This window comes from Mauremys reevesii, linkage group 16 (assembly GCF_016161935.1).
Source record: "Mauremys reevesii isolate NIE-2019 linkage group 16, ASM1616193v1, whole genome shotgun sequence".
NCBI classification, from domain to species: Eukaryota; Metazoa; Chordata; order Testudines; family Geoemydidae; genus Mauremys; species Mauremys reevesii.
Window position 1 is genome coordinate 36,700,848 of NC_052638.1, and position 26,362 is coordinate 36,727,209.

Consider the following 26,362-nt stretch of genomic DNA (forward strand, 5'->3'; position numbering starts at 1 on the left):
TTGGTGACAGCTGAGCAGATGTCTCCAGTATTTTTTCTGCGCTAATGGTAGCCTCCATATGACCGCTGGGATTTACGGTACTTTAGGTCATACCTCAAAACCCTGAGTATATTTACTGCTTTGTTAATCCAAAATTATAATCTACAATGCCTACATTTACCAATTAATTTCTGAGGGACTCACACTTGGGGTAGCTGTCAGACAAAGTTACATACATTTTTCAGCCTTTTTCTAGACTTTATTACTAATTCTTAGAACATTTTTAATTAGGATAGCTATCTACTCCCTCCCTCTGACTCTAGTGTTGGATTGCTAAATCAAAGACCCACTCCTTCCAAGGACAGACACTATTAACATATTGTAACTATGATTTGGATTAGCTAAATTAAATTTATTCCATCAAAGTAAATGTCCTTAAATCATAGCAACAGTAAATCATGAAGCTATTGGTCAAGTAAATTCTTTTATACAAAAGTCCTCCCTCATTTGAATGCAATAAAAATGCTCCTAGTTACAAATGACCATAAAGATTGTTGTATTCTAGAAAATGTCTTGGGAAAACAAACTTTATTTCTCCCATATAATTCACGATTAAATGAACCTGGTTAGGAAAGGTGTATTTCTTTTTAGTGTTTAATATTCAGTGACAATTCCAAATGACTTAACCTTTGAGCAACCACATTAAAAACAAATGTTTTTAATTTTGTACAGTTAATACTGCAGCCCCAACACATATGCCCACTAGTATCACTAGGAGTTTATGACTCTGAATTGCTTCTCAGGATCAAGTTTTTAGCTCTCTTTTGCAGGTGTAATATGAAGTTTTAAATACACTATATGACTGACAAATGGAATTTATGTTAATTAAGAAAACAAAAATGACTTCCCTGGAAAGCAAGAAGACTATACAAGGATTACTTAAGAAAACACACCTTTCAAGCACCTTGTAATATATTACAAGGAAGTAACATGCAATTTGCAGGGAGCAAAGCTTTCAGACTTGGGGGGTTGAATCTCAACATGGCACAAAGAACTGAAGGCAAAACAAACTTTATGTTGTTATCCTGTTGGTGTCCTATAATGTGTTATGTCAGGAAGTTTATCCATCAGTAATGACTTAGAGATGCAACAGCTTTTGGAACTTGTTGCGCACAAATTAAAGTAGCAAAAGTCAGTAAAACTCAAAGGGCTTGTAAACGGGCATGTTGACTCAGAAATGAGAAGTAATCCATAAAGATCTTTCAGCCAGAGTCAGGCTTTAGCAGCATTAAAATAAATAAATAAATAAAAAACCAAACAAATCATCATAAACAAAAACATACAAAAAAAATTCCCAACCAAGGGTTCACCCAGCCCACTGTACTTCAAGACAAATGAGAACTTTAGAGATTGATTCTTTTAATATTTTAACTACTTTAGCTTTAGACCGTTTCATTTTCAAGTTACTGTATTTTGTATATGTTTAACAACTGTATTAAAGACAAATGTAGCCTGAGTTAAAGTTTCAGCATAATAAAAAAACCCACATACCTCACAAATGATGTGTGTGTTATTCTGACATCATGCCCTTCCTTCTGGCTTCTAAGATGCCCATGGTCATATCTGATGTAATCTGAAAAGACAGTCAAAAACTGGTTAGAACTGCACTGTTGCTTCAGGGAAATAGTTTTAAGTACGCATAATCTATTACAACTGAAGGACTTTGGAAGTGTAAGAAGTATAGTATGCAAACCTATATCAATTATGAAGTAATTTTAGGACTGATCAGTCATGGAATCAATATATAGAACCCTACAATGGGAACTGTGTTGACTACCTAACTGAAGTAAACAATTAACGAAGTCTGTTCTGCTATGCAATTCTTCAATGTTTCTAGACAGACCAGATACGTGTACTTTATTTATGATCTATTCCTCCATCATTGATCTGTCAAGTTTTATTCTTGTTTGGCAAAAATATAAGATACAGTGTTAAAGGGCCTCTGCCTCCAGAGAGTAATAGTCAATCCATTCTCGTTAGAGACCTCTCAATAAGGCATTTGGTAACAGCTGGGTAAGGGAATCATGTTCTCTATTTTACGTTATCAAAGGGCAAGTTACTTTGTAAGTTTAGAACTATTCCCTACTCTAATGATCAATGCCCCCCTTATGGTTAAGCTGAAAATAAAACAAATTATTCAAACCTATTTATTCAAAGCAATCAGTTTAATAAATGCAAAAATCTATGCCAATGAAAATTTAAACAAAAGAGATTATCTTCACTATGGTCATTTGCCACAGTGGTAAAATATATGCATGACCAAAAAAAAAAAAATCGATATTGCAATCAAAATCTCAATGGTTTCACTGCTTGATTTGAGTTTAAATGTACATATTGCAAGACAGTTACAAGAAAATGGACGGTATTAGGTGCTTTTTGAAGCTATGTGCTACTATTAACTAACAGTGCACTGCAGATCACAGTTTAAGATATACTAATGCAGTGTATTACATTTTATAGTTAATCTAGACAATAAAAACAGTGAGGAGACACTGAGTAAAAATATCTATAGCGTCCTTAACTCAGCTCTGTTGGGTGCAAGTACCAATTACCATACATATGGCTTGTAGTTAAACACCTTTAGCTTACCATGAAAGGTTATTAATTTGTCTTGTTTTAAAAAACAAGACTAATAGTAACAAGGATTATTAAATTAATTTTTGCTTTGTCCTTACGGTATGGGTTCAGACAAGAGAAATCTGAGACGTTTAGACCAACAACTAAGTTTATTTCTGAACAGTTTAGTCCACAGCACGCACTTTAAGCTTCCTGACACAGCAGTTATACCATTTAATTTGGATGCTTCAGCTTCCTAAGTCTTAGTAGTAATAATATTCTACCTATTCCCCAACTTATCAAATGTCAAATTATCAAGCGGCGCAGGCCAAGGGACATGCTGGCCGCCACTTTCAGCAGCTCCCATTGGCCCGGAGCAGCGGTTTATTTTCTGTTTTAGGTTTCCTTTCATGTTACACAGTGAACAGTTTTTATTTTAAATAAAATTCATGCTGTGGTTGTGGCGCTGAAATGAAAAACCTCTATTTCAACATTTCTACTTAATAGTTGGTGCTAACAACTCCACCAACAGATCTCTGCAGAGAAGCCAGGACATGCAGTATTAGAAAACAACAGTCACACTCTGACAGGTCAATTTCTAAAGCTTAAATGTGATTTACTTAAAGCCACCTGAGTCTTAAGACAAAGTTACCTACAAAGCACAGGATTGGTGCAACAGACTTCTAGCTAACTGAAAGCAACGGATTGCCCTTGAAAGGTCAAAGTTTAAAATGTTGCAGTAATTCACACCTGAAGGAACATGACACTGCATACAATTCCATGCGAGGTATGGACAGCAGATCGCAACTGTCTGACATTGATAAAACTCACCTTCACAATGGTACACACGTGATCCTGATCCTCAAGCTGCCAGACAAAGCTAAAGCATCATATAAAAGCTCTCTGTGCAGAGAGGTTAAGTTACTGAGACAGAATCCGTGTCTATTTTAGTAGAAGAATAAGTCACTTTTCATTATACCTTTGTAAGATCCAGGAAAGACCCTTTGTTAAAAAAAAGTCAGCTCTTGCCGGCTCTAGCGACTGTTCAGCACCTGACTCACCTATTATTTACTCCACATATCCAATATTCAAGGTCACACTGTAACAGCCTAAGCAGTAACAGAATAACTTGGTATTCTGCAACTGAATTTCAAAAAGGATTCTCTCTCCCCTCCCCATGTGACCCTTATATAAATGCTCATCTCTGAGATCAAGAGGTGAATTTTGGTAAGAGTATACATTTACATGGTACAATTTAGAGAACTATTCTAAAGTCCCTTGTTATGCCTGTCTCTGCTTATCACCACTTTGTATTATTTCACTCTACAGAAGGTACATGCATTTGAGAAAGAAATATTGGAATTTTCCCCTTTTATCTTTAAAAAGGAAATGCTTCCTCACCCCCGCAACCTTCCAAAAAGCAACATAGTTAAACATTGCTGATTAAAAAAATGGCTACTTCAGCTGTACCAAGACCACTGAAAGCTTCATCACATGACTGCACATGCCTCTATATTGGTAACCCCCTACAAATGCCACTAAGACATGCCATCAAGAATTCTGAACAATTAAGCAAAATGAAGTTAGAATTATCAAATCATATAGCATTTCTTAGGTATTTATAAATATCACCTATCAGCAACAAACCTGGTAACTTTACAAGACAAAAATCAGCTTTTAAGTTTATGTAAATCTCTGCATATCTTGTCCCTGAAATGGTTCAGTGAAGTCTGTTAAAACCTTGACAGAGGACTTGTCTACATGGTGCACAAGCAAAGGTTTAAATTCTAATGAATACTAGTGTGTCACACATTAACTGCCCCATGTGGACTCTGCTTCCATGCATTAAAAATTCCCTACTGCATGTTAACGTAGACTCATTTCAAAACAGTACTACATTAATATACACCAGGGAACTTTAATTGCACTAACTGGGCTATGTGGGCCCTGCTGACATGCTGGTGTGCATTAGAATTTACACGCCTCTGGTGCGCACTAAGGCATCATGTAGACAAGCCCTAAGATACATCTTCTACCGCACCCTGAACTGTATTAAACTGGCTCTGGGAGGCAGGGATGTGGGATTTCTGAGTACACTGCCACCGATTCCGCAAAATCAAGCCTCAAAACAAATAGTAAAAGCAACTCAGAAGTTATGACAGGTGGAAGTCAGGGTAGCTCCCAGTCTGCTTTCACATATACCAAAAATTCAGGTAGGCACTGGCCTGGACAAAACAGAGGAAATGCAAAGGTGGCATAGAGTAGGCAGGGATAGCTTAAGAATCAGGAAGTCCTGACAGCCTCCCTGCCCCAGACAGTTAAAAAAGTCAGTTTCTCTTCCTCTTACCCAACAAGAGGAAAATTCATTGTCTGCTTCTATTGCTACACATACAGGTGAAACATGGAGTCCCAAGTTGAATTTTTCACAGGTCGGCAGATGCCGTGGTAAGTTTAAGATGTGATTTTAAATCTATGAACATCTCATCTCCTACCTTTCTCTCCTCTCATTCTGTATCCAAAGCCCTGCCCAAGTACCTGTCAACTTCCTCCTCCTTAATATCATCCAGCCTAATCATTTCCTGAAGCACTGATTACTGTAACCTCTTTCTTATCTGGCCTCTCAACTTTTTCCAGTCTGTCCAAATGCCACTTATAGACGTCTTTCATTTCCCCGTGCTCTGATCACATCATCCATTCCCCCATATGCCATTTCTTTATACTCTTCCCACAGCACAGAGTCCTATACAAATTCGTTTCTCTCTCTGCTTCTGTCTCCCTATTCCACTTTTTTCCCAATGCTCTCTTAGGCCCAGATTCACAAAAGTATTTAGGTTCCTAACTTCCACTGATTTCATTAGATGTTAGGAGCCTAAATACCTTTGTGGATCGGGGCCTAGATCCGTTTGGCTTACCCAGTCTCCTTTCCCACCTCCCTGCGCCATACCTTCTTTCATGCTGTCCCCTATGTCTGGTCTAGTTCTCCTCTTCTCTTATTCCCACCTTAAACCACTTCAGGTAATCTCTCCTTCCTCCTTATAAATATTCTCTTCACTAAGCTGTTTTCCTGGCGTACTGAATTTGCCTTGTCTTATTAGACTAACTTATTTGGAGCAGGGAATGCATCTTCATGTACATAAAGTACTAAACAAATTATTGTTAAAAAACTGTTATCAGATCAGCACAGAAGGGCACAAAACCCCTCAACTCCTACTGAAGTCAATGAAAGCTGAGGGAGGTCAGGACATCACAGGATTAGGCCTTTAACTTTTTGTTTTGTTTTTTTAAAAACCTTGAAGATGTTTCCACCACCTCACAAGAAAGAGTAAAATGTGGCTATGTTGTAGTTATCAGGACAATAGAGAAAAGAACATAATGTATTACTAATGAAAATATTTTATATTTAGAAATGACAAAAATCTGCTGACAGCAGTATTCTTCTAACCACTATGTCCTTTCTCCTGCTTCTGACTCAAACAGTCCATCCTTATAAAGAATACTAAACAATACCCTTCCTTGGTAGTGGAATTGTATTATTTACTAACACAGCTATGTAGAATTTTTTCTATTAAAACTTTTTTTAAGATTACCATTAGATGTTCACAAGATTGTCACCCTTCATTATATAAACTACAGCTCTGAAATACCCTGCATAAAAACAAGTATTGAGAATGCATCTCTATAAAGATACATTCAAGTTACATTGCTTTCATTGAGATATTCATTTATTATCATGCTAAAAATATTGTTTCATTGAGTCCATCTACCCCCACCCCTTTCAGAATTTAGATTTGCCATTGTCAAATCCTCAAATAGGCATTAACCAGAAGAACTGACCTACTCACTGCCTGTGCTTAAAGTCAACACAGGATTTGGGTTGGCTGAAAGTCCTGAAGTTCCACACTTATAGCAGTCTAGGTTTAAGACACAGGGCCCAATTCTCCACTACCTTGCACCTTTTATAGCAATTTTACACCTGTGTAAAGTAAGCGGAAAGTGGGTGTAATATGCTGCCTTTCTGATTTGGTAGCACTTTACACAGATAAAAGTATTAGCCAAGGTGTAAGGCAGTTGAGAAACAGGCCCAGAATTGGTAACCCACTGAAATGAATAAGCAGTTCACATGTCTGGCAAAATTTCAGTCCACTCTTCCACAGCTGGAGTTGGAAAACCCATGCAAAAAACTTCCTCCACAGGACCTCAATGATCACAGCAAGGATTTGGCAAAAGGGGTAGCAGATTCGCTTCTGCATAGATCCACTAACCACTAAATGGTAGAGGTTCAAGTAGTTGGGTTACATTAGAGAGGACAGAGCAGCCAGATAAACGAGTTTACCCCAGAAGAACACAGCACAGACTACATCTGGGCTGTGCACTGGTGGTAGAATTTGGACCTTAGATGGTTCAGATCTCTATTTTTTCAGATTCAGGCAGACCTGACTTCCTCTGTTCACATTCCAGAGGGCTAGAAAGCTACTGCCTTTTTAAAAAGGGCAAGTTCTGCAGCAATGGCCAGGAAAAATTTCCTACTTGCTACTAATGAGTTGATGTGTCAAGATCCTAAATTATAAGTTTTAATATATCTGCTCTATCATTTCCAAGTTTATCAATTTAAGCTAAATCCTTACCATCATTTGAATGTGGTTTGCCATATTTACTGACTGTACTTTGCAACACTACGCTGGCAGCACATTTTTCTGTCAATTAATGTGCCACAGAAGTGATCTTTCCTTTCAGAATTCAACAAGTCAACACAGATCAAAGCTGAACTATTTTCACAAGCCTGTCAAGTTATTCCATTTTCAGTATTAATCTAAAACAGTGTGACAAGTATTATTATTATTTAAAAACATCAACCATTTTGTCTTCTGAGCATGCCACACATGCAAAATCTGCTAGTTCTTTTCCATGCTTCACCAGCACCTCAGTTTCTAAATTGCTGTGTTAGACTATTAATTTATTCCCCTTGGGAGTAACCCAGTTAATGCCGTCATAAAACATAGGTAAGAACAATTTGATTCAGATACGCACAGCACAAAGAATTTGAAATCAAAGTCAAAGCAAGCAAGTTATAGAGACAGAATTGTAAGATGATTTGACCTGCACTTCTTCAATACAAGGGGTTGTCAGCTTCTAAACTTTACTCTAAAGGGATTTTACATCAGTTTTATCCAGTCATGACTCACTAGGTCCCAGTGTTTTTCTACAACTGACAAATTAGATACAGCATCCCCTGACTGAGCCAATATTTCAGAAGATCTTCTAAGCCTGTTATGAATGCACATAAGTAATCCCATTGAAGTCAATGGGACTACTTATGTGCTTGAAGCATGCGCATAAGCATTTGCAGGATCAGGGCATATGTTTATACATTTGTATCTCCAGAAAATCACAGAAGAGTAATGAAGTCTCGACTTGGGGTCTAGATACCATAGTACAGTGTATCCTACCCCAGTGTTATCCTACCTCAGGGGTTATCCAACTTCATAGTGTAGCTCCCATTATGATCTTATTGTGGATACCTCATTTCCACTTGGGTTAGATCTTTATTTGCATGCTCTTAATTTAATCTCCCCTTTTTGTGTGTTCTGCTCCTCCCAGACAGAAACAAAGAGGCAGCTCCATTTAAGAAGCTAGATCTCTGTGGATCACCAGTAAGCACTGCCCAGACAAGTTTGAGAAACTGTGGACTAGAATGTGTGGTGCACCAACAACTTCTTCGCCTACTTCAGCACTAGTGCATTGCTTAAGAGAGGTTTCAGATCTCTATTACTTACACCGTAGTAAACTGAAGGGAAGTAAGTTGCCATGTTTATTAACTGTGATGCTAGCACTGTTTAATTCAAGTCCTTTTATTTTTCAATTTAGACTGCAGCACAAGCATGAGATTAAAAGTCTCAGAAACTAATTTCTTATTCAATGGCTGCAGAAACTGAGAATATAATTGATTTTATCCAGCAGACTCAACCAGCCAAAGAGAGCAGCAAATCCCAGCTCTGACACACACACACAGTTCATTGTAGTCACCAATAACGGGATGTTGGGAATGGATTTGGGGGTGGAAGGAAAAGTTGGTTATGTCTGATGTTTTATTGATTAAACTCAGCTCCCTCCCAGTCTGACCCTCTGAACGAATGAGATACAGACACTGCCCTGGGCTGGGCCATGGGGAGGGAGAGGGCCCAGTGCCAAGGCACATCCCAGCCTCCCACCACAACAAGGGAAGCAATAGGAGAGCCCTGGCCAGCGACCAGGGAAGAGGACTCCAGAGGAGGAGAAACTTTTGTGGAGGCAAGCTGGGAACCCCGCACAATGGAGATCAAAAGCAAGTGGGGAAAGGAAAGAGCAGGGAGAGATTGGGCGGTGGCAGAGTGGGGGAGCGGGAACAGAAGGCAAGATAAGGGGGAGACACAGGGAGCACAGCAAGGCAGGGGCAGATAGGTGGGGATGGGATTGGGGCAGCAGAGCAAGGCAGAGAACAGCAGGGAGGGGCTGGGGGAGCAGGAGCAAGGGGAGGGGCTGGGGAGCAGAGCGAGGGGATTGATAGGTGGGGTTGCGAACGCAGAGCACAACAGGGAGAGAACAAGGAGAGGGGTTGGGGAGCAGAGTAAGGGGGCAGAGCACAACAGGGAGAGAACAAGGAGAGGGGCTGGGGAAGGGGGACAGAGCATGGCAGGGAGGGGACAAGGGGAGGGGCTGGGGAGGGAGGGGACAGAGCCCGGGGAGGGAACAAGAGGAGAGGGAACGGGGGCAGAGCCCGACAGGGAGGGGCTGGGGGAGGGGGACAAGGGGGCAGAACACAGCGGGGAGGGGACAAGGGGAGGGGCTGGGGGAGGAGGGAACGGGGGGGGCTGGGGGCAGCAGAGCGAGGCGGGGGCGGCTGGCCAAGGAGCGGAACAAGAGCGGGGCAGGCGGGCGAGGAAGAGGGAGGCGCAGAGCCCGCGGCGGGGCAGGAGGCTGAGCTGGGGGCAGAGCAAGGCGGGGGGAGGGTCTCTAGGGGGCAGGACGGAAGCCGGGAGGGTCCGTGGGGGAGCCCCCGGGGCGCGGTACCGCCCCGGCCCCGCACTTACCGCAGCCGGGCCCCCAGCGCCGGGCCCCCGGCGGCTCAGAGAGCAGCGCGGAGCCCGGCCCCCCGGTCCTGCTGGCGCGGGGCGGCACGCGCCAGGGCCGGGCCCATCCCGGCGGGCGCCCCTGGCTCTGCGGGCAGCGACAGCGCCGAGCCGAGCGACAGGAGCAGCGAATCCCGGAAACGCGAAGAGAGGGCGGCGCGACCCCGCGCCGGAAGCGAGATCCCCCGCATTGCGCCTGCGCCTCGGCCGCGCGGCGCTCCCAGGAAGACGCATGCGTAATGCGGCCGGTTTCCAGCCACGTCTCGGAAGTGCGCGTGCGCCCCCTGGCCGGCTGGGGAGCGGCGTGTGTACGCCTCCTGGCGCTGCGAGAGGCAAGAGTTAGGCATTGCGCATGCGTCCCAGCTGCCCAGACTAAGCAGCTGGGTCTAGGTACCAATGCCTGAGCTGCTCTAGCTTATGAAGAGCTGTGGGCAGTGCCCTGCCCCTGTGCATCCCCACTGCTCCACCCCACTCACGGTGTAAGCGGCCTGGGGTAGCAGCTGTGCTAGATACCCCGCTCCTGCACCCCTGCCAATGTTACTGCCCTCTCTCTTCACCCCTAAAAGTAACAGAGCATGATCCAGCTAAATGCCAATGCACATATTTCAGTTCCAGCCAAAGCATTCCCCTGTTGAAGGTAATTGTTGAGACTGCCCCAACTAAGAGATGATTGGCTATTACTTTATCAGCTATTTTTCCTCTTCCATCACAGTGTTACAATGAAACATTCCAATACAATACAAGGTGATACAGCTTGTTACATTAAATGGTCAAATGATAAATTTAAGTGGCAACAACATTATTTCTCAGGATTAACATGAAACGCTTATGTGTGATCTTTTAGAGAGAAAGGCTGTTTAAATTAGGACTCATTTACTATTGAGGTACTAATCTATACACTCAAATACATTCTGTGGGTTTTAGCCACAAGCATCTGCACTCCCACCCATCCACACTACAAGGCAACTGCTGGAGTTAAAATCAAGCGCAAAATGCTGAGATAGATGAGTCCCTCTACTAATACAGAACAGAAAACAGAACTCAACCAAACCGGTTGATATTTATGCAGAACGGTTGTCACAACCACTGTTGTTTCATTCAGCTTCAGGAAGCTGGTACAGGGCTGAGAAGATGAACTGGTTGTCTTAATGTTGCGGATGTTTAGCATCAACTAACATGCTAGCTGGTTAGAGTTACTTGCTTGTAGCTGTCAAATCTTAGATATTGCCTGTTGCTGGACTCCTATTCCTCAGTGGCCAGTGGGAACTGTGTAGGAAACACAGACTGATTTGTCAGGCATGGCAGCATTGCATAACCAGAGAGCTGCAACTGATAGTTGCAGCAGCAGCTAGTGCAGGGGAAAAAGGCAAGCCAACAGTAAAGCTTCTTCCTTTCCTTCAGCTTTTTGATGATAGTGTATTGGCTAGCTTTTCCTTTTGGAACTTCTCTCCGGAGCTTCTAGGCAAATCAGAATGTGTCCCTCCACTTCTGAGGTTGCTGGTGTAACAGATGAGGAGATGCTCTGTAACAATCCAACAATGTGGAGATGTGATAATTTTCTGACAACACTGTATGTGATCTGGCAAGTGAAGTGAAGTTGTTTCATATCAGCATTGACCTAGCTTTATAGGGGGCTATGGGAAAAACAAGCAGTAAAATAACACAGTAGCTATTGAAATGCAACTTCCCAGCTAATACCGGTGAAGCAGTTACAGGGCAATGGCATCCTTCCATGCTCCAGGCCAAAGTGACACAGCTGTTCTGTCAGTGCTGGGAACTAAGATGAAAGACTATAAACAGTTAAAAAAAACACTTGTGGGTGGGGTGTCAATTGTCAAGAACTGTCCAAGGAGACTTCCTGATATAGCCAGAGGCTCTGGAGAGGGAGTCTGAAAAAGCTGGGCTTTCCCAGATCTAGGGAATGGTAAGGCTTAAGGAAAAGCAGGCATGAATAGAGACTGGCTTATTTTTTAAGATCTGTTTTCTCTTAAATGCTTTTTTTCCAAAATAAATAAAACATTGCTTTAAGAAGACTGCTTGGTTCCTGAATACCAACACCATTGCTCTTCGAGACAAGAAGACTGCAGGTGCTGAACATAAATCAGACCTGATGAGGTCATCAGGGTTGATCACAAGGGACTGCTCTGCAGCCCAAGGCATGGTCAGAGTGGGAGAATCATGTGATTCCATCCTAAAAGAGGGGTGACAGCTTGAGGCCCAAAACCTGAGAGGGGTATACTTGAATTGCCCAGAAGGGTTCAGAAGTGCAGTTAACAACTGTGACAACTGGCATCATCAAATGGGGGCTGATTAGGTCACCTTTATACAAAGGAAGAACCTTCCTACTCAAGTAAATTTGGGTAAGAAAGTCCATAGATCCAAAAATATACCTAGTCGGTAAATCTGTAGGTAGTTTGAGACATTTGAGGTCATGGGTCAGACCCAAGGCATTATCTCAACCATCCTAAAGTTAGCAAAAAATTGGAAATCCTATGAAGATGCTGATCATACATTCATTCAGCCATGCACAGAGAGGGACAGTTCCTGTTTTAAGGACAGATGCTTTTAACTTCCCCCTTTATATTTCAATACTAAGCAGCAGACTTCGAAAAGCATTTTTTTGACACACACAATCTGGGTGGTCAGAGTAAAGTCTTTTCCTCCTTAAAAACACACACTATTTTGGTGTTCAATTTTTATATGCAGGCCTATCTGCCTCACATTTTCTTTTCACCTGAATCAACAATAATATTTGTATTATCATAGTGCCTAAGAGCTCTAGTCTACAGACTTGTACCCCTCCCCCCATGCTAGGTGCTGTACAAACACTGGGGGGGGGGGGGAAGAGACAGTCCCTGCCTCCAAAAGCTTATAATCTAAATATAAGATGAGACACAAGTAATTGCAGACAGACAAAAGGGGGGAGAACAAGGAAACAATGAGACAATATTGGTCTGAATGACAGTGGTCTCAACACACTAGAAGCCCAACTGTTATCAAGATTTTTGTAGGCCTCATGGCAAAGGAGAGATTCAAGGAGGGTTGTGAGGAAGGATAAAGAAGGCTAGTTTTGTGGATGTTTATGGGGAGCTCCTCCGAAGCATAAGGTGCAGCAGGGGAGAAAGCACGATGGTGCTTGTTTGAAAATATAACAAGCTGGATGGAGGTTGGCACGATGGGACGATCAAAGTGGTAACATGGGGACGTGGGACTAAAGGAAACACTTTTACAATATGGGTATATGTGATATGTGATATGTGATAACCCGCACTCACACTCCCAAAGGGCATGGTCTGAGGGTTTGGACAATGGTCCGACCATTCACATTAGCAGTCCCCATAATAGCACTTACTATTAGAAGGAGCAAGAACAAGCCACCAATGGTGCTAGCTGGCAGCACTGCTTTCTTGTTCCTAGTGCCTTGGCCCAGTGGATCTCTGCAACAGAGGATGTACCAGCCTGCATTTTTTAAACCCCATCACTTCATCAGCCAACACTATTAAAAAAAAAAGGTGCACTTTCCATCTTCCCCCAAATAATCCCAGTGCCAGTAGCCTAGTACTGGTGTGCAACCCTATAACAAACCAGTGTATGCCTGCAATATCTAGATAAAAATTCAGTACAGACAATGATTTGATTTCAGTCTTTCTAAAGGGATTTTTACTGAAGTCCTGCACACCATTTTATTATGGTATTTCATTATTTTCCATTTGTTATTATGGCAGATGCTTACAAACTATCCTTTATAAATAAGATTCAGAAGGGGGAAATTGTCATTTTGCATATCAAATTATTTAAAACAAAAGTGTAAACAGCTGAACTATGACAAACTTTGAAAAAAATCACAGGCACTTTTTTTGCAGTGCATGATTTTTGCTTGTTGCATGAATGCCATCTAGTGGGACATTGAAAGAAACAGCATAAAGCAACATCTCTGCTTATCTACATTAGAAAGTTTTGCTCCTTTAACTATACTGGTATAGTTGAAGTGGCAAAAAATACTACAGTATATAAGTGCTTATACTGCCATAGTCTATTCCAGTTCAGGAAGTGAATTAAGCTATACCGGTGTAACGCACCTCTTTGTTGTTACAACTGTGTCCACACTAGGGCTTATATCAGTATAACATCACACCCTAACAGACATAGTAATAGTGATATAATTCTTTCTAGTTTAACTCCAAGCTTAATCATGGGACACGAGCAACTTAAAAACATGGGCCCAAGTCATCACTCTGCTGGATCCCTTTATGCCAGTGTAAAGGGGCCATTAAGCTAATAATCTATCTCCTGGGGACTCTACTTCATGTAGGTAGTTAACCAGGCTGAGTAACAGCTCCATGTCCCATCTCTGCAGAAGCCCCCAACACAGATGTTTTGGGATGTGTGGCAAAGTGGCTCACCGGTGCGCTGCCTTGTGGCCAGGACGAGCATTGCAGTGTTTAGTTCCTCGCAGTTCTCCTGCTGCCCGGGACCTCTAGTGCCCTCCTTTTGCCTTGTGACTCGGCCCTTTGGTTAGGGTGACCAGACAGCAAATGTGAAAAATTGGAACAGGGGGTGGGGGGTAATAGGAGCCTATATAAGAAAAAGACCCAAAAACCAGGACTATCCCTATAAAATCGGGACATCTGGTCACCCTACCTTTGGTCTCACCCCTTTTGGGGTAAATCAGGGTTTTCACTAGGGATGTAAAAGGTTAAACAGTTAACCGGTTAGCATTAGGGTTACCGTTAACCAACCTTAATCATTAACCCCAGCGGCCCGCGCCGGCCAGAGGGACCCCAGCCCCGGCCGCCCCACGCTGACCAGCCAGAGAGATTCCAGCCCCAGCCACGCCAGGCCGGCTGGAGCAACCTCGGTTAATGGTTAATTGGTTAAATGATATAATTTTAATCGTTTAACCGGTTAACCTTTTAAACCGATATTTACATCCCTAGTTTTCACTCAGTAGTCCCAGGCCCATACACAGGTTTACGGTCTTGGTCCAGGCTCAAATAGTCCTTCAGGCCCCTCGTGTCTGTGGTCTTCCAGCTAGTTCTCCCAGCAAGGCTGTAGGAGAACCGAGTCTCTCTCCTTATCCTGGGTTCCAGCCCAGGGACTCTTATAGCAAGCGGTTAAGGTCAGTCAGACCTCTTGCTTCTTCCCCAGGCTATTTCCTACACAAGCTCACCTTCTCCTCCAGGGGCTTATACTCACAGCAGGGGTCTGCCCTGGAACCCAGCCCCTAGTCTCAGTCTTCAAAGTAGCAAAAGACAAGAAACCGAAGTAACAGAAATAAAGAACAGCTCCAGCTCCTCTGTCCTACCTGGATCCTCCCGCCACCTGTCCCACCACTCTGTGTTCACAGTCAAGGTAGTCTGGCTCTCTACTGTGCTCCTGTGTGGGAGCTGAGGGTGAGAGGATTGTCCATCACCCCCAGGCTGAGGCCTTCTGATCAGACCTTCTCCCTTTTTAAGGCTTCTCCTCCAGGGCTCCAAGTTAGACAGGGCTGCTGGGGCCCAAAGCTGCTTCTTAACACGTTCTTGCCTGGTGCTAGGTTTGTATACCCTGTCACGGGACGTTTCCAGAAAGCTGAATAGGGGAGCGGGCAGGTGCAAGGTTGGGCTGTTGCACTAGCTGGCTGGAAATTGGGGCAGCCCTTGGGCGTAAGTGGCTCCTGACCAGAGGTACAAATATGGCATAGAGCCCAGCATAGGGATGAAATAGGCCCTCTATGTTTTAATCAGACAAATGGAGTCCTGCACCACAGCTAGGACTCTTAGGTGCTATGGAAATACAACATCATTTATTAAGGATTGTATTTATTATTATTGCATAGTACTTCGAGTCCCTAAACAGAGATCAGAGTCCCATTGGACATGGCACTGTACAGACAAATAACAGGCAGACCCTGCACGGTAGAGCTCAGTCTCTTACCAATAAGACTTCAGATTAAAAATGCCAGTTAGGAATCCAGTTTACATGTAAAATGTAAACACGGAGCCTAAATGGTGACATTTCCTCTAGTTGAAATGACGAAAAATTAACAGACATTTTCACTTTTGTTTATAGCCACTTTTCATTTTGAGGCTCTTAACGTTGCAAAGATTGGAGCACTCACAGGAATGTTTATTAAAACTTTAATTCTAAGTTGACAGTGTCCTTTTACTAAGGCCTTGCCTATACTACAGTGGCACAGCCGCAGCGCCACAGCGTAGACACTTCCTACATGGAATTGAAGGGGTTTTCCCTCAGTGTAGGTAATCCACCTCTCTAATTGGTGGTAGCTAGATCAACATAATAATTCTTCCAGGAGCTGACAGTTGCATTTAAAAACACCCTAAATCAGTGCTTGAACCAGGAAGTTCTGTTTCAGGCCTGAACTTTCTCAAAGTAAAGGAGTGTTTGGATCAGCCCGTTATAGCTATGGGGCCAGCCACATGGTTTGGATGCAGTGTCAAATGGCCCGTTCCATCTCCTAATCATTTGTAGAAAATGTCCTTTCCAGTTTTCCTTTTTAACTGGGCCATTTCCACTTTGCGCTCCGCAAATATTGCCACATATGTTGAGTATTTAGTACACAGGAAAGTGTAGAGCAGGGGTGGCCAACCTGAGCCTGAGAAGGAGCCAGAATTTACCAATGTACATGGCCAAAGAGCCACAGTAATACGTCAGCCGCCCCCCCATCAGCTTTCTCCTCCCCCGGCTCCCAGCACCTACCACCCACCAGCAGCCCAGCCAATCAGCACCTCCCCACCCCTCCCCACACCTCCCGATCAGCTGTTTTGTGGGGTGCAGGAGGCTCTGGGGGGGGGAGGAGGGAAGAGCAACAGTACGGCAGGTTCAGGGAAGGGGGTGGGAAGGAATTAAGTGGGGGCAGGGCCTGTGGCAGAGCCAGAGGTTGAGCAGTGAGCACCCCCCGGCACATTGGAAAGTTGGCACCTGTAGCTCCAGCCCTGGAGTCGGTGCCTATACAAGGAACCGCATATTAACTTCTGAAGAGCTGCATGGGGCTCCGGATCCCCTCGTCTAGAGAGGACAGGTCTAGCAGGCTTTGAAATCTGTATTCAGAAGGGTCCAACCAACATGTAATTTCAAAACCTGCAGGGGCATCTCCTAATTTTAGCAGCCAATCAGCTAGCCTCAAGCCAGCTGGAGTCCAGTGAAGAGAGGATGCTTATAACTGGAGTGTAATCTCCCAAGCAAGGATTGCTGGCCAGCACCGCAGAGACTTAGTTCAACTCAGGGGGATTAACTTGGAATAACCGGAGACTAGTAAATCCAGGTTATACTGTATTATAAACTCTTCTGCATTCTGTATTTTTAGTGCTGCACACTTCATAGCAAGTTCTGATTTCCACCACAAGTCTTAAAATAAAAAGAAAACCTGCTTCCTTCATAAGCTTCCTTGAGTCTCATGGAAGAGTCTGAATCCTCAGCGAGGCTAGCGTCACAATTTGACAAACACTGATTCGTATGTTAACTGAATGTTCAGTATTCCAGGTACTTTGGTGACTAATACTGTGGAATAGGTTATAGTATTTAATATTTAAATGGCAACACACAAATTCAGAATGAAGCATCTGTGGTAATAAAAGTGCCTGTTGCACAATCTTTTTTCTTGGAACTGGTGCCTGGTCAGCTGGGCTTTGTGTAAATACCATTTTTCTGCCTCCTTATAAGCAGTAACAGCGGTGTCATGACCTTGATTACATTCTCTGACAAGTTTTGTTAGTTGGAACTGATTTTCATATGATACCATATTGATAACTAAATCATTCAGAAACAATGTCTTCAGATCCTGGAACAAGCAACCTAAGAAATCCAGAAACGTATCCAACATCACTGCATAAAGCAGAACAGTTCAATTCTTTCTGTTGTCAGTTTCCAACACGTCTAAATATACTAGCAAGGGTTGGTGTTTATCTTTATGATGTATTGATACATGCATATGATAGTTAATAGAAATCATCACTTTTTGGAATAAGGGATACAGAGAGCATTCAGGGATCAATGAGACTTGTGAAACATTCAGGCCTCGGGTAGTGATAGTGACAAAAGAGCAATTGTTAGAAACTGGAAGTCAGTGAATAGTGTTGAATTTATATAAAGGGCTCAATGGTTTGGCAAATGGTAATAAGTTTGTATTAATATTTTAAGGGAACATGACCTTATTTCTCAGACCTTTATATCTGTGGAAATTCAGTATAACTAGGAGTTTAATTATATATGTTTGTGAATCCAGAATGTATGTGACAGCAGAATGTATGTTTTTCTGGTTACTATTGATTTGTGCAGAACTATGAACAAAAACAATCAGAGCTGTTATTCATACTGCTCTCAGTTATAGGGTTTTTTTTTTTTTATTGTAGTGAATCATGGCTGCTCTGATACAGGATATCAGAAAGGTACAATCATGAATCGTTTCATCTTCTGACTTCCTGGAAAAGACTCTTTTTAGCCAAGCCTGAAGGTGAGAAAACAACCTTTGTGCTCCTGCCCTCTCTGCGCATATAATTATCCTATGTCAAGTGTACGGCTGAAAGTCAAGTCAGTGCAGTTTTGTTGTCTTTAATGGAGCTATGCCAGTGGTTCTCAAAAAGCGGTCGTCAGGACTAGCTTAGACTTGCTGGGGCCTGGGGCTGAAGCCTGAGCCTCACCACCTGGGGCCAAAGCAGAAGCTCGAGGGCGTCAGTCCCGGGCAGCGGGGCTCAGGTTACAGGCCCCCTGCCTGGGGCTGAAACCCTTGGGCAGTGGGGGTCATGTGGGCTCAGGCTTCAGTCCCACCTCCTGGGGTTGTGCAATAATTTTTGTTGTCAGAAGGGGGGCGTGGTGCAATGAAGTTTGCACTAGCAAAGGATCTAAACCCACATTTACACTCAATTGTTCTTACTACTCTTTAGTTCCTGTCCTTTCACCTTTGATTTGATCTGTTCCATGCACATCTTCCAGAACAGACAGACTCCCATTTCTAAGGGCACCAGGCGATTATTATGCAGTCAGGGCTTGCTGTAGCTCTTAGTGAAGAGGATGGCAGGACAATCAGTGACTTGGGCAGGAGCAGGCGCTAATAAAGAAGACCTCGCAGGTGGCAATCACGTCTCATCAGTGGCGATATACTGGGTACTGTGCTTTGCCTTATTTGCTACTCTGTAGCAAAAGGTCAAACAAAACTCCCAGGCTCACTTATTTGGAAATAAGAGATCATTCATCCCTGCTTGGCTGCTTGCAGCTTACACCTACATGTTGACAGAGGGAAATAGTGGTTCTCCTATTCAGAGGGGTGTGTGTGTGTGTGTGTGTGTGTGTGATCATAGAATTATAGAAGATTAGGGTTGGAAGAGACCTCAGGGAGTTATCTAGTCCAACCCCCTGCTCAAAGCAGGACCAACCCCAACTAAATCATCCCAGCCAGGGCTCTGTCACAGACAAGATAAGTCTTGAGAATGGCTTTAACTTGTGCCCCTGCTGTGAGAGGCCCTCTGGGGCTTTGAAGGGATGCACAATTGCAGCTTCATCCTGGCCATGGCCCTTCCCACACTCCTCCAGAGCCCCAGGGGGGCACTGTGATGGGGATTTTTCATGTGGGAGGCCCTGGGAGAAGGGAGAAGAAACTAGCCCTGCCCTACAGCCCTTGGGCAACAGCCTAACTGATGTAAAGTGGCCCCATGACAACAATTAACAGACCCCCTGGTAACTGCAACCTAAGGGCTGGTCTAAGCTATGCCAGAGGCCACTTTGGCCCCCACAGCTCCAGGATTAAGGGAAGTAGAAAGGGGTCTCAGAGCTACTATCTCCCCCTACCTCTGTTAGAAATGTGAGTTTGGCACCACTGACGATTTGCCTCAGAGAGCTTTTTGTTCCTAGGCTGCCAGTCATGACCCCATCTCAACAGTGACTAAGAGTCTGATCTTTTTCTGGGCACATTATGTTAAGTATTTGTCCAATTTTCTAATTGCAATAAGAATCGGCAATCCCTCTCTCACACCTTCTGCAGTGGGGTCTTAACGTGCTATGGTAGTGGCAGATCAATGTTCATTGGGCTGTGATACCTTCATGGGCTGAGACCCTGCCGGAAGTTTATATGGAAAAGGGTAGCTGCATTCATTTTTTAGGAGGGAAAGTTTAGTGAAGAAAGATACGAAAGGGCCTTATTCTGTTCTTTCTTGCACGGGTGTAGAAACAGGAGTAATTCTACAGAATACTGCTCCGGGCCAATGGGAGGTGCTGGAAGTGGCATGGGCTAAGGGACGTACTGGCTGCCACTTCCAGCAACTCCCATTGGCCCAGAGCAGCCAACCGCGGCCAGTGGGAGCCGCGATCGGCCGAACCTGCGGACGGGGCTGGTAAACACACCAGCCCGGCCCGCCAGGGGCTTTCCCTACACAAGCGGCGACCCCTGTTTGAGAAACCCTGTGTTATCATATCCCATGTGAACTGATCTACTAGTCTCAGCCCAGCGCTCATTGGACAGTTGTCCACATCAGAGAACCATCACCATTAGCACTTTGTTATTCTCACCAGCGGCAGAAAGGTTGTTCCAGTGGTTACAGCATTACCCTATGACTTGGGAGATATGGGCTCAGTTCTCTGTTCCTCTACAGACTTTTGCCTGTGATCTAAACTAAGTCATTTAGCCTCTTACAGTCATAGGGATAATGGCACTACCCTACCTCACAAGCAGGTGGATAGCTATATTAAAGATTGTGAGGTACAGATACTATGGTTATGGAAGCCATGTAAGTATGAGTTATCAATGTCATGAAGGACTAACTGGGCAAAGGAGATTAAACAAGTATTAAAGGCCCTTTTCAGGTTAAGGTTTAAGCATGTTGGTGGGGCAGCTCTCTGGTTATCTTCAGATTAGTACAACAGAGAACCTCATTCTGGCATCTACTGACTCCTTCATAGAACAGTGGGTGCTGTGTGGGGTTTTCTGCTTGGTGTCTCCATCCGGTGCCCTGGTTTTGACCCTCACTCCCATCCCGTTTTTTTTTTGTTCCATTTGCTGTCCCAAGAAATTAGTTGTATCTGGTTCTGTGGTCCCTCCCTCTGGTGAGGGGGCAGGCCTTTAATTTTAGATGGGCTCTGCCCACCTTTCCAGAACATCAATAGGCAAAGCACTCTTTACTAGTGGTAATTTCACCCCACCACCCCTCAGAAATGATTATACTTATTTAAGAAAAGAAAATAATCCAGAAAAAAAGAGGGGGGGAGCTAGACCCGTCAGAAATGTTAAATGTTCCATGGTGCAGAGAAATTCTTCATGGATATGAGACGTTTAGTTTGTTTAGGGAGTTGAGTCTTACCGGTTAGAAAAGACTAAAAACAGCAGCCTTAGCTCGAGCTACCATTCCTAAAAGAGTTGTCTTGAAGGACATTGCTGGTGTCCATCCTGGAAATGGAGCTAGAGAGCTAGGCCCAAACTGGAATCTGTCATTTGAACCCTGTTGAACATTGGTGGCTTCAATCAAATGGAATCCACGTCCCAACCACCACTGACTTGGGTTTTCCAAAGTCAAAAATCCAGCTGCTGAGACTTTATAAGACACATAACAAAGCATGGCCTCTTCTGCCTATCTCTGCTCAAAGATCAGAGATACAATAGACCAGGTAAACACCATATATGGAACTAGTAGTGACTGAAAGCATTCCCAGCTCTATAAGAAAGGTAACAGGGTTCTACTGTGACCTAGTTTGGTCCTGCAGAAACCCTGCCTCAGTTCCCCCTCAGGTTCCTTGGAAACTCCACTAGAGGCTCTCTTATTACCAATAATACCACTGCCTGGGGCTGGTTGTTATCATAGCTATTCAAAGCAATCCACAAAGTCCCAAAATGAACTCCAGCACAACACAGGAGTTCATACTCCGCTCTGGCATCTTCAATACATCCTGGGGCTCCTCTTCAGTCCCAGTCTGCTCCCGTTGAGCAATATATGTTGGCTAGCATATAAATATAGACCATATTAATAACATGCATTATCTGCACCATAGATATACTATACATTAGTGTCCATCAAGCACCAATACCCTTGAGAACAAATCTTGTAAGTGATATAGCCTAAAATGGCCTATACCATAATCCTGTTCACATATGCCAAGTATTCCATAACTTCTTGCATTTGCTCAAGTAAGGATTTGGCATAAGCAGATAGGAAACATGCCAAAAAAATTAATGAAGAATCATGGGCATAGTTTGTGGGGCACAGGAGGGGCATTGCACCCCCAAAACTGCAAGCAGGTGCAGAATCCTCCCCCCCCAGTCCCATTGGCCTGACTAGCACTGCTCCCCCAAGTAAGTCAAACTATGCTCATTCTATAGAAGACGAGGAAGTAGCTTCATGGACCAGCACCTGGAATGCTAGTATCCAAGGAGAAACAGAACAGGTTAGGAGAACTGGAACAAACTGATAGGTTAGATTTTAGTGACATGTAAAGAAATGTGTCACTTGTAAAATCATATAACTAAAACCAGCTGAAATGTGTAACTTGGGGAGCACACCTTCTGGATAAGGTGAATGTAACATCACTGCACAGGACTGCTCTTCAGAGACTGGTATCATGTAGAACTTTTTTTCCTTGTACCATATCAATACACCTGACTGACTCTGGTTATTTGGTCTCTTGAGTATATTACATACTCATACAACAAACCAACATGTGGTCATGCAATTGACTATACAATTTATCAACATTCTCCATCAAGCAGCATGTCCCAACCCATGCTAGCTACTCTTCAATCAGTCCCTCTTGGGCCTTCCTACCAGTACCTAGAGTCCTTTCTTCCCCCCGGAGAGGATCCAAAACTCTCCTTGGGCCATTTCCTGTCTGTGTCAGAGAAGCCATCAGTAAACCCATGTTACTACTTTTTACCAAGCAACAACTCCCATCCCTTCTATATCAACAGGTTTTCCCAGGCCTGTCTTATCTACAACCAGAAGCCTGATTGGGTCACATGACTGTAATTTTTCCCACCTGAGGAGGAGGGCGTGGCTGTGTCACAGATGAGGCTGAAACTCATATCCCCTTAAAGAGTCAGCCGCCTTGTGACAATAAAGAAGGCACTAGAGGAATTCTGCTCTACCTCCTCCAAATGACACTTTCACAAGCACCACCAGACCCCGGGGCCACTACCAGCAAAGATAACCAGGACAGCTTCAACTTAACTGCCAGAGAAGCTCTTATGACATTGGGAAATCATGTCTGAGGTCCAGGCAGCCAGAAAAGCCTGGAATTCCCCTTCTAAATTTCTGCATAAGCATGCATATCCTTTCTGGGAAATATACTGAGATCTGCAAGAATTCCTTTAGGAAAAACAGTTCTGACTGACATCAAGCATCTGGGAACAAATAAATCAGCCCCTAAGGGAGATGAGTAAAATAAACAGTGAAATATCATGTATTTCAATACTATATTTTTCACTCCATGCATCTGATGAAGTGGGTTTTAGCCCACGAAAGCTTATGCCCAAATTAATTGGTTAGTTACTAAGGTGCCACAAGGACTCCTCGTTGTTTTTGCTGATACAGACTAACACGGCTACCCCTCTGAAATGTGAAATTTGTGCCTCTGGTAGGTGCCCCTGAGATGGAGCTTGAGTTCAGGAAAAGCTGCTGACCATGAATGGACTAGTGTTAGGATTGGGGCTGGTTGGTAGCCCCAGGCTAGAGTCTGGGGTTGATGGTGGTCCCAACGTAAGGTTAGGCTTAGGGCCAGTTGGTGACATCAGGCTTGGGAAGAAACCTATTAGTGGCCACAAGTCAGGTTTATGTGTGGGGCTGGTGGGTAGCCCTGGACTACAACTCAGGCTGGATGGTGGCCCCAGGTTAGGGCTAAGGTTGGGGCCAGCTGGTGGCCCTAGGCTATGGCTGGAGATCAGTGGTTATCCTAGGCTAGTGTTAATGTTGAGAGTAGACCCCTATTCATACCAGCTCCTAAGAATTTGGAAGGCGGCATGAAGGAGACAGTTGCCTTTCAAGTATTAAGGAAAGGCAAAAAGAAAGAGAAACCAGCGGGGAATTCAGTCCAAATCCAAAAGCTGCCAAGAGTGGGCAGGGCTGGGTTGCAGGACTCATTGCTAGTGGTGAGTAGCTGCAGAGAGGGTCGTTGTGAGCTAGGATTTGGCATCGACGGGCTGGAGGACTCTGCACAGCATGTGTGCGAGGAAAAGGGACAAAAGACTATAGCTTGGGACCAAGTGTGTAGCAATAGGGTGAAGTGTAGCCAGTGGCTGAGGGCACCACAAGTGTAGCCAGGAGCTTGTGGTTGTACTAGTGAGTATCCAGGGGCTGGATCCTGCAGTGAAGTGGAGGGGGGGGGGTGTAGCCAGGGGCTGGATCGTGCAGTGAAGGGGTTGGGTGTAGCCAGGGGCTGGATCGCGCAGTGAAGTGGGGGTGGGGGGTGTAGCCAGGGGCTGGATCGTGCAGTGAAGTGGGGGGTGTAGCCAGGGGCTGGATCGCGCAGTGCAGTGGGGTGGGGGTGTAGCCAGGGGCTGGATCGCAGTGAAGTGGGGGGTGGGGGGTGTAGCCAGGGGCTGGATCGCGCAGTGAAGTGGGGGGTGGGGGGTGTAGCCAGGGGCTGGATCGTGCAGTGAAGTGGTGTGTGTGTGTGTGTGTGTGTGTGTGTGTAGCCAGGGGCTGGATCGTACACACACACACTCACACACACTCTCACACACAGAGGCTCCGAAGCTGCCCTGGGAGGAGGGACCCAGCGCCGCATCCCCGGACAATGCCCGATCTCCTCAGCCCGCTGCTGGCCGCGCTGTGCCTTCTCCTGGCCGGGTGGCTGCTGCGGAACCTGCGCTGCCCCGCGGCCGGGCCGGGCGGCAGCGGCCGCTACTCGGCGCCGGGGCGCTGCTTCCCGCTGAAGAAATGGGCCATGTGGGGGCTTCTCTCCCTCGCGTTCCGCCAGCGTCGGAGAGCGAGCGGCGCCGCCCGGCGGGCGCAGACGGACACAGGAGCCGGCAAGGAGGCGCTGTTCTCGGCTGCCCCGGGCGGGCAGCCCGGCCGCGGGGCGGAGGAGCGGGAGCGGCTGCAGCGACTGCTCTGCGATGCCCATGTGAGTGCGGCCCGTATACCCCCGCCTGCTCGGGTGTCCCCAGGGGCTGGAGCCCGGCACCTCTCCGGGAGCGGGGAGATGCGCAGGGCTGGGACCAGCGCCTCCTCCCGGCAGATTTGTGGCGATCTTAGGGGCAGATTCTTGGCTGGCGTAACCGTGTACGGCTCCGTTTATACACCTGGGCTTCCCACTAGAATCTGGCCGGGTTAGGGCAAAGAAATTAACCATCTAGCTTTGGGTAGAGCCGTTTCATGCAAAAACATGTTGGTCATTACCTGAGTCCTGCTCCTCCTCCTTCTGATGGTTGCACCCTCTTGTCCTGTCTTGTCTTTGTAAGTTCCCCTTGGCAGGGATGCTTCTGTCTGTGTGTCTGTGCAGTGGGCATCTGATCTCAGTTGGGGCTCCCCGAGGCTTCTGTAATGCAGATAATAAATATTATGAAGCCACTGTTGCAGGAACTGGAACCAGAATCACATTGCAGGGCCAAGAAGCTAGAGATGAGAAAGTGCTGGCAAGCGGGTAAGGCGGAAGATGCAAAATAGCTAAAGATGTAGGGTCACCTCTTCATCTGGTGTAAATGGGTATTGCTTCATTGAAGTCAAGTTGATTTACACCAGCTGAGGATTTGGCCCACTGTCACTGTCTACCAATTTGCAACATTTTCTAAAGGTTTTGAGGAATCCAGATTTTCCTCTCTTTCTCAGGCTGATTGTCATCACATTGGCATTGTGTGTGGTTTTGATGGGCAGGGATGGTGTCCCTCTGTTTGCCAGAAGCTGGGAATGGGCGACGGGATGGATCACTTGATCCACCTGTTCCATTCATTCCCTCTGGGGCACCTGGCACTGGCCACTGTCAGAAGACAGGATACTGGGCTAGATGGACCTTTGGTCTGACCCAGTATGGCCGTTCTTATGTTTTGTTTTGTTTTATTTTTTAAATAAAAGACTGTTTTTAAAGTTGGTGTTTGAGACACCGGGACACAAAGCAAGTCATGAAAATTGTAATAAGTGATATTGGATGTGCTTCTTAAAGTAGGGCTGGAAGAACCCTTCGTGTTTTTGTCCATTCCAGTTCTGTGAAAGCCCTTTCTGTGGCAAGGACAGAGATCGCCTTCCAAAACTGTGCTCACTCTATGACCAGACAACACGCCGACACCGGAGTGGTCTGAAAAGTGGTTCAGACTGTAACCTTCACCTGTCACCCAGCGTTACCCTTTTCCTTGTCAGACTGAGAGCAATGGAGCACCTCTTCTAGTATGCTTCCAGAAAATCCCAGCAATGGTCCTGAAACTCTCTCCCCAAATATCTATTTTGACAGTCTAATGAACTCTGCTTTGCACAATATAGGACCCAATTATCAAACTTGGCTACCTCAAGTCACGCACATACATGCATATTTATGTGCTTAGATGGGCACTTAGTCACCTGAAGTAAGTATTTTTGAGCATTATTCTGAGTACATTTTTTCAGAGGCAGGAATTTATCCACACCCAAAATGCACAAAGAAGTCAGGTTCTGCATGTGCAAACCTGATTTCGGAAACTGCATCTGGTGAGGGGTTGAATAATTTGTGCATGTATACAGCTGAATTTGAAAATTTGGGTCTAAGCACATAACACA

At 44.9% G+C, this 26,362-nt stretch overlaps 2 protein-coding genes across 7 annotated transcripts in view; one reads left to right on the plus strand and one right to left on the minus strand.

The window, feature by feature from the left end:
* ZDHHC7 (zinc finger DHHC-type palmitoyltransferase 7) overlaps window positions 1–9,948 on the minus strand; it is a 35,763-nt gene extending 25,815 nt beyond the window's left edge. The window contains exons 1-2 of one of the 3 annotated variants that reach the window (XM_039502735.1): window positions 9,663–9,948; window positions 1,531–1,612 (exon numbers count right to left, since the gene is read on the minus strand). The gene's annotated coding sequence lies outside the window, so the exon portion shown is untranslated. Of the gene's footprint in view, window positions 1–1,530; window positions 1,613–3,426; window positions 3,893–9,662 lie in introns of those variants that run through there. The other 2 variants (XM_039502734.1, XM_039502736.1) reach the window with 2 other exon arrangements.
* Window positions 9,949–18,054: 8,106 nt separating this feature from the next.
* LOC120384280 overlaps window positions 18,055–26,362 on the plus strand; it is a 31,949-nt gene continuing 23,641 nt past the window's right edge. The window contains exons 1-3 of one of the 4 annotated variants that reach the window (XM_039502730.1): window positions 18,055–18,153; window positions 22,588–23,252; window positions 24,360–24,740. In XM_039502730.1, the coding sequence (XP_039358664.1) occupies window positions 24,411–24,740 (330 nt within the window). In that variant the 5' untranslated portion in view covers window positions 18,055–18,153; window positions 22,588–23,252; window positions 24,360–24,410. Of the gene's footprint in view, window positions 18,154–22,587; window positions 23,253–23,687; window positions 23,986–24,359; window positions 24,741–26,362 lie in introns of those variants that run through there. The other 3 variants (XM_039502729.1, XM_039502731.1, XM_039502733.1) reach the window with 3 other exon arrangements.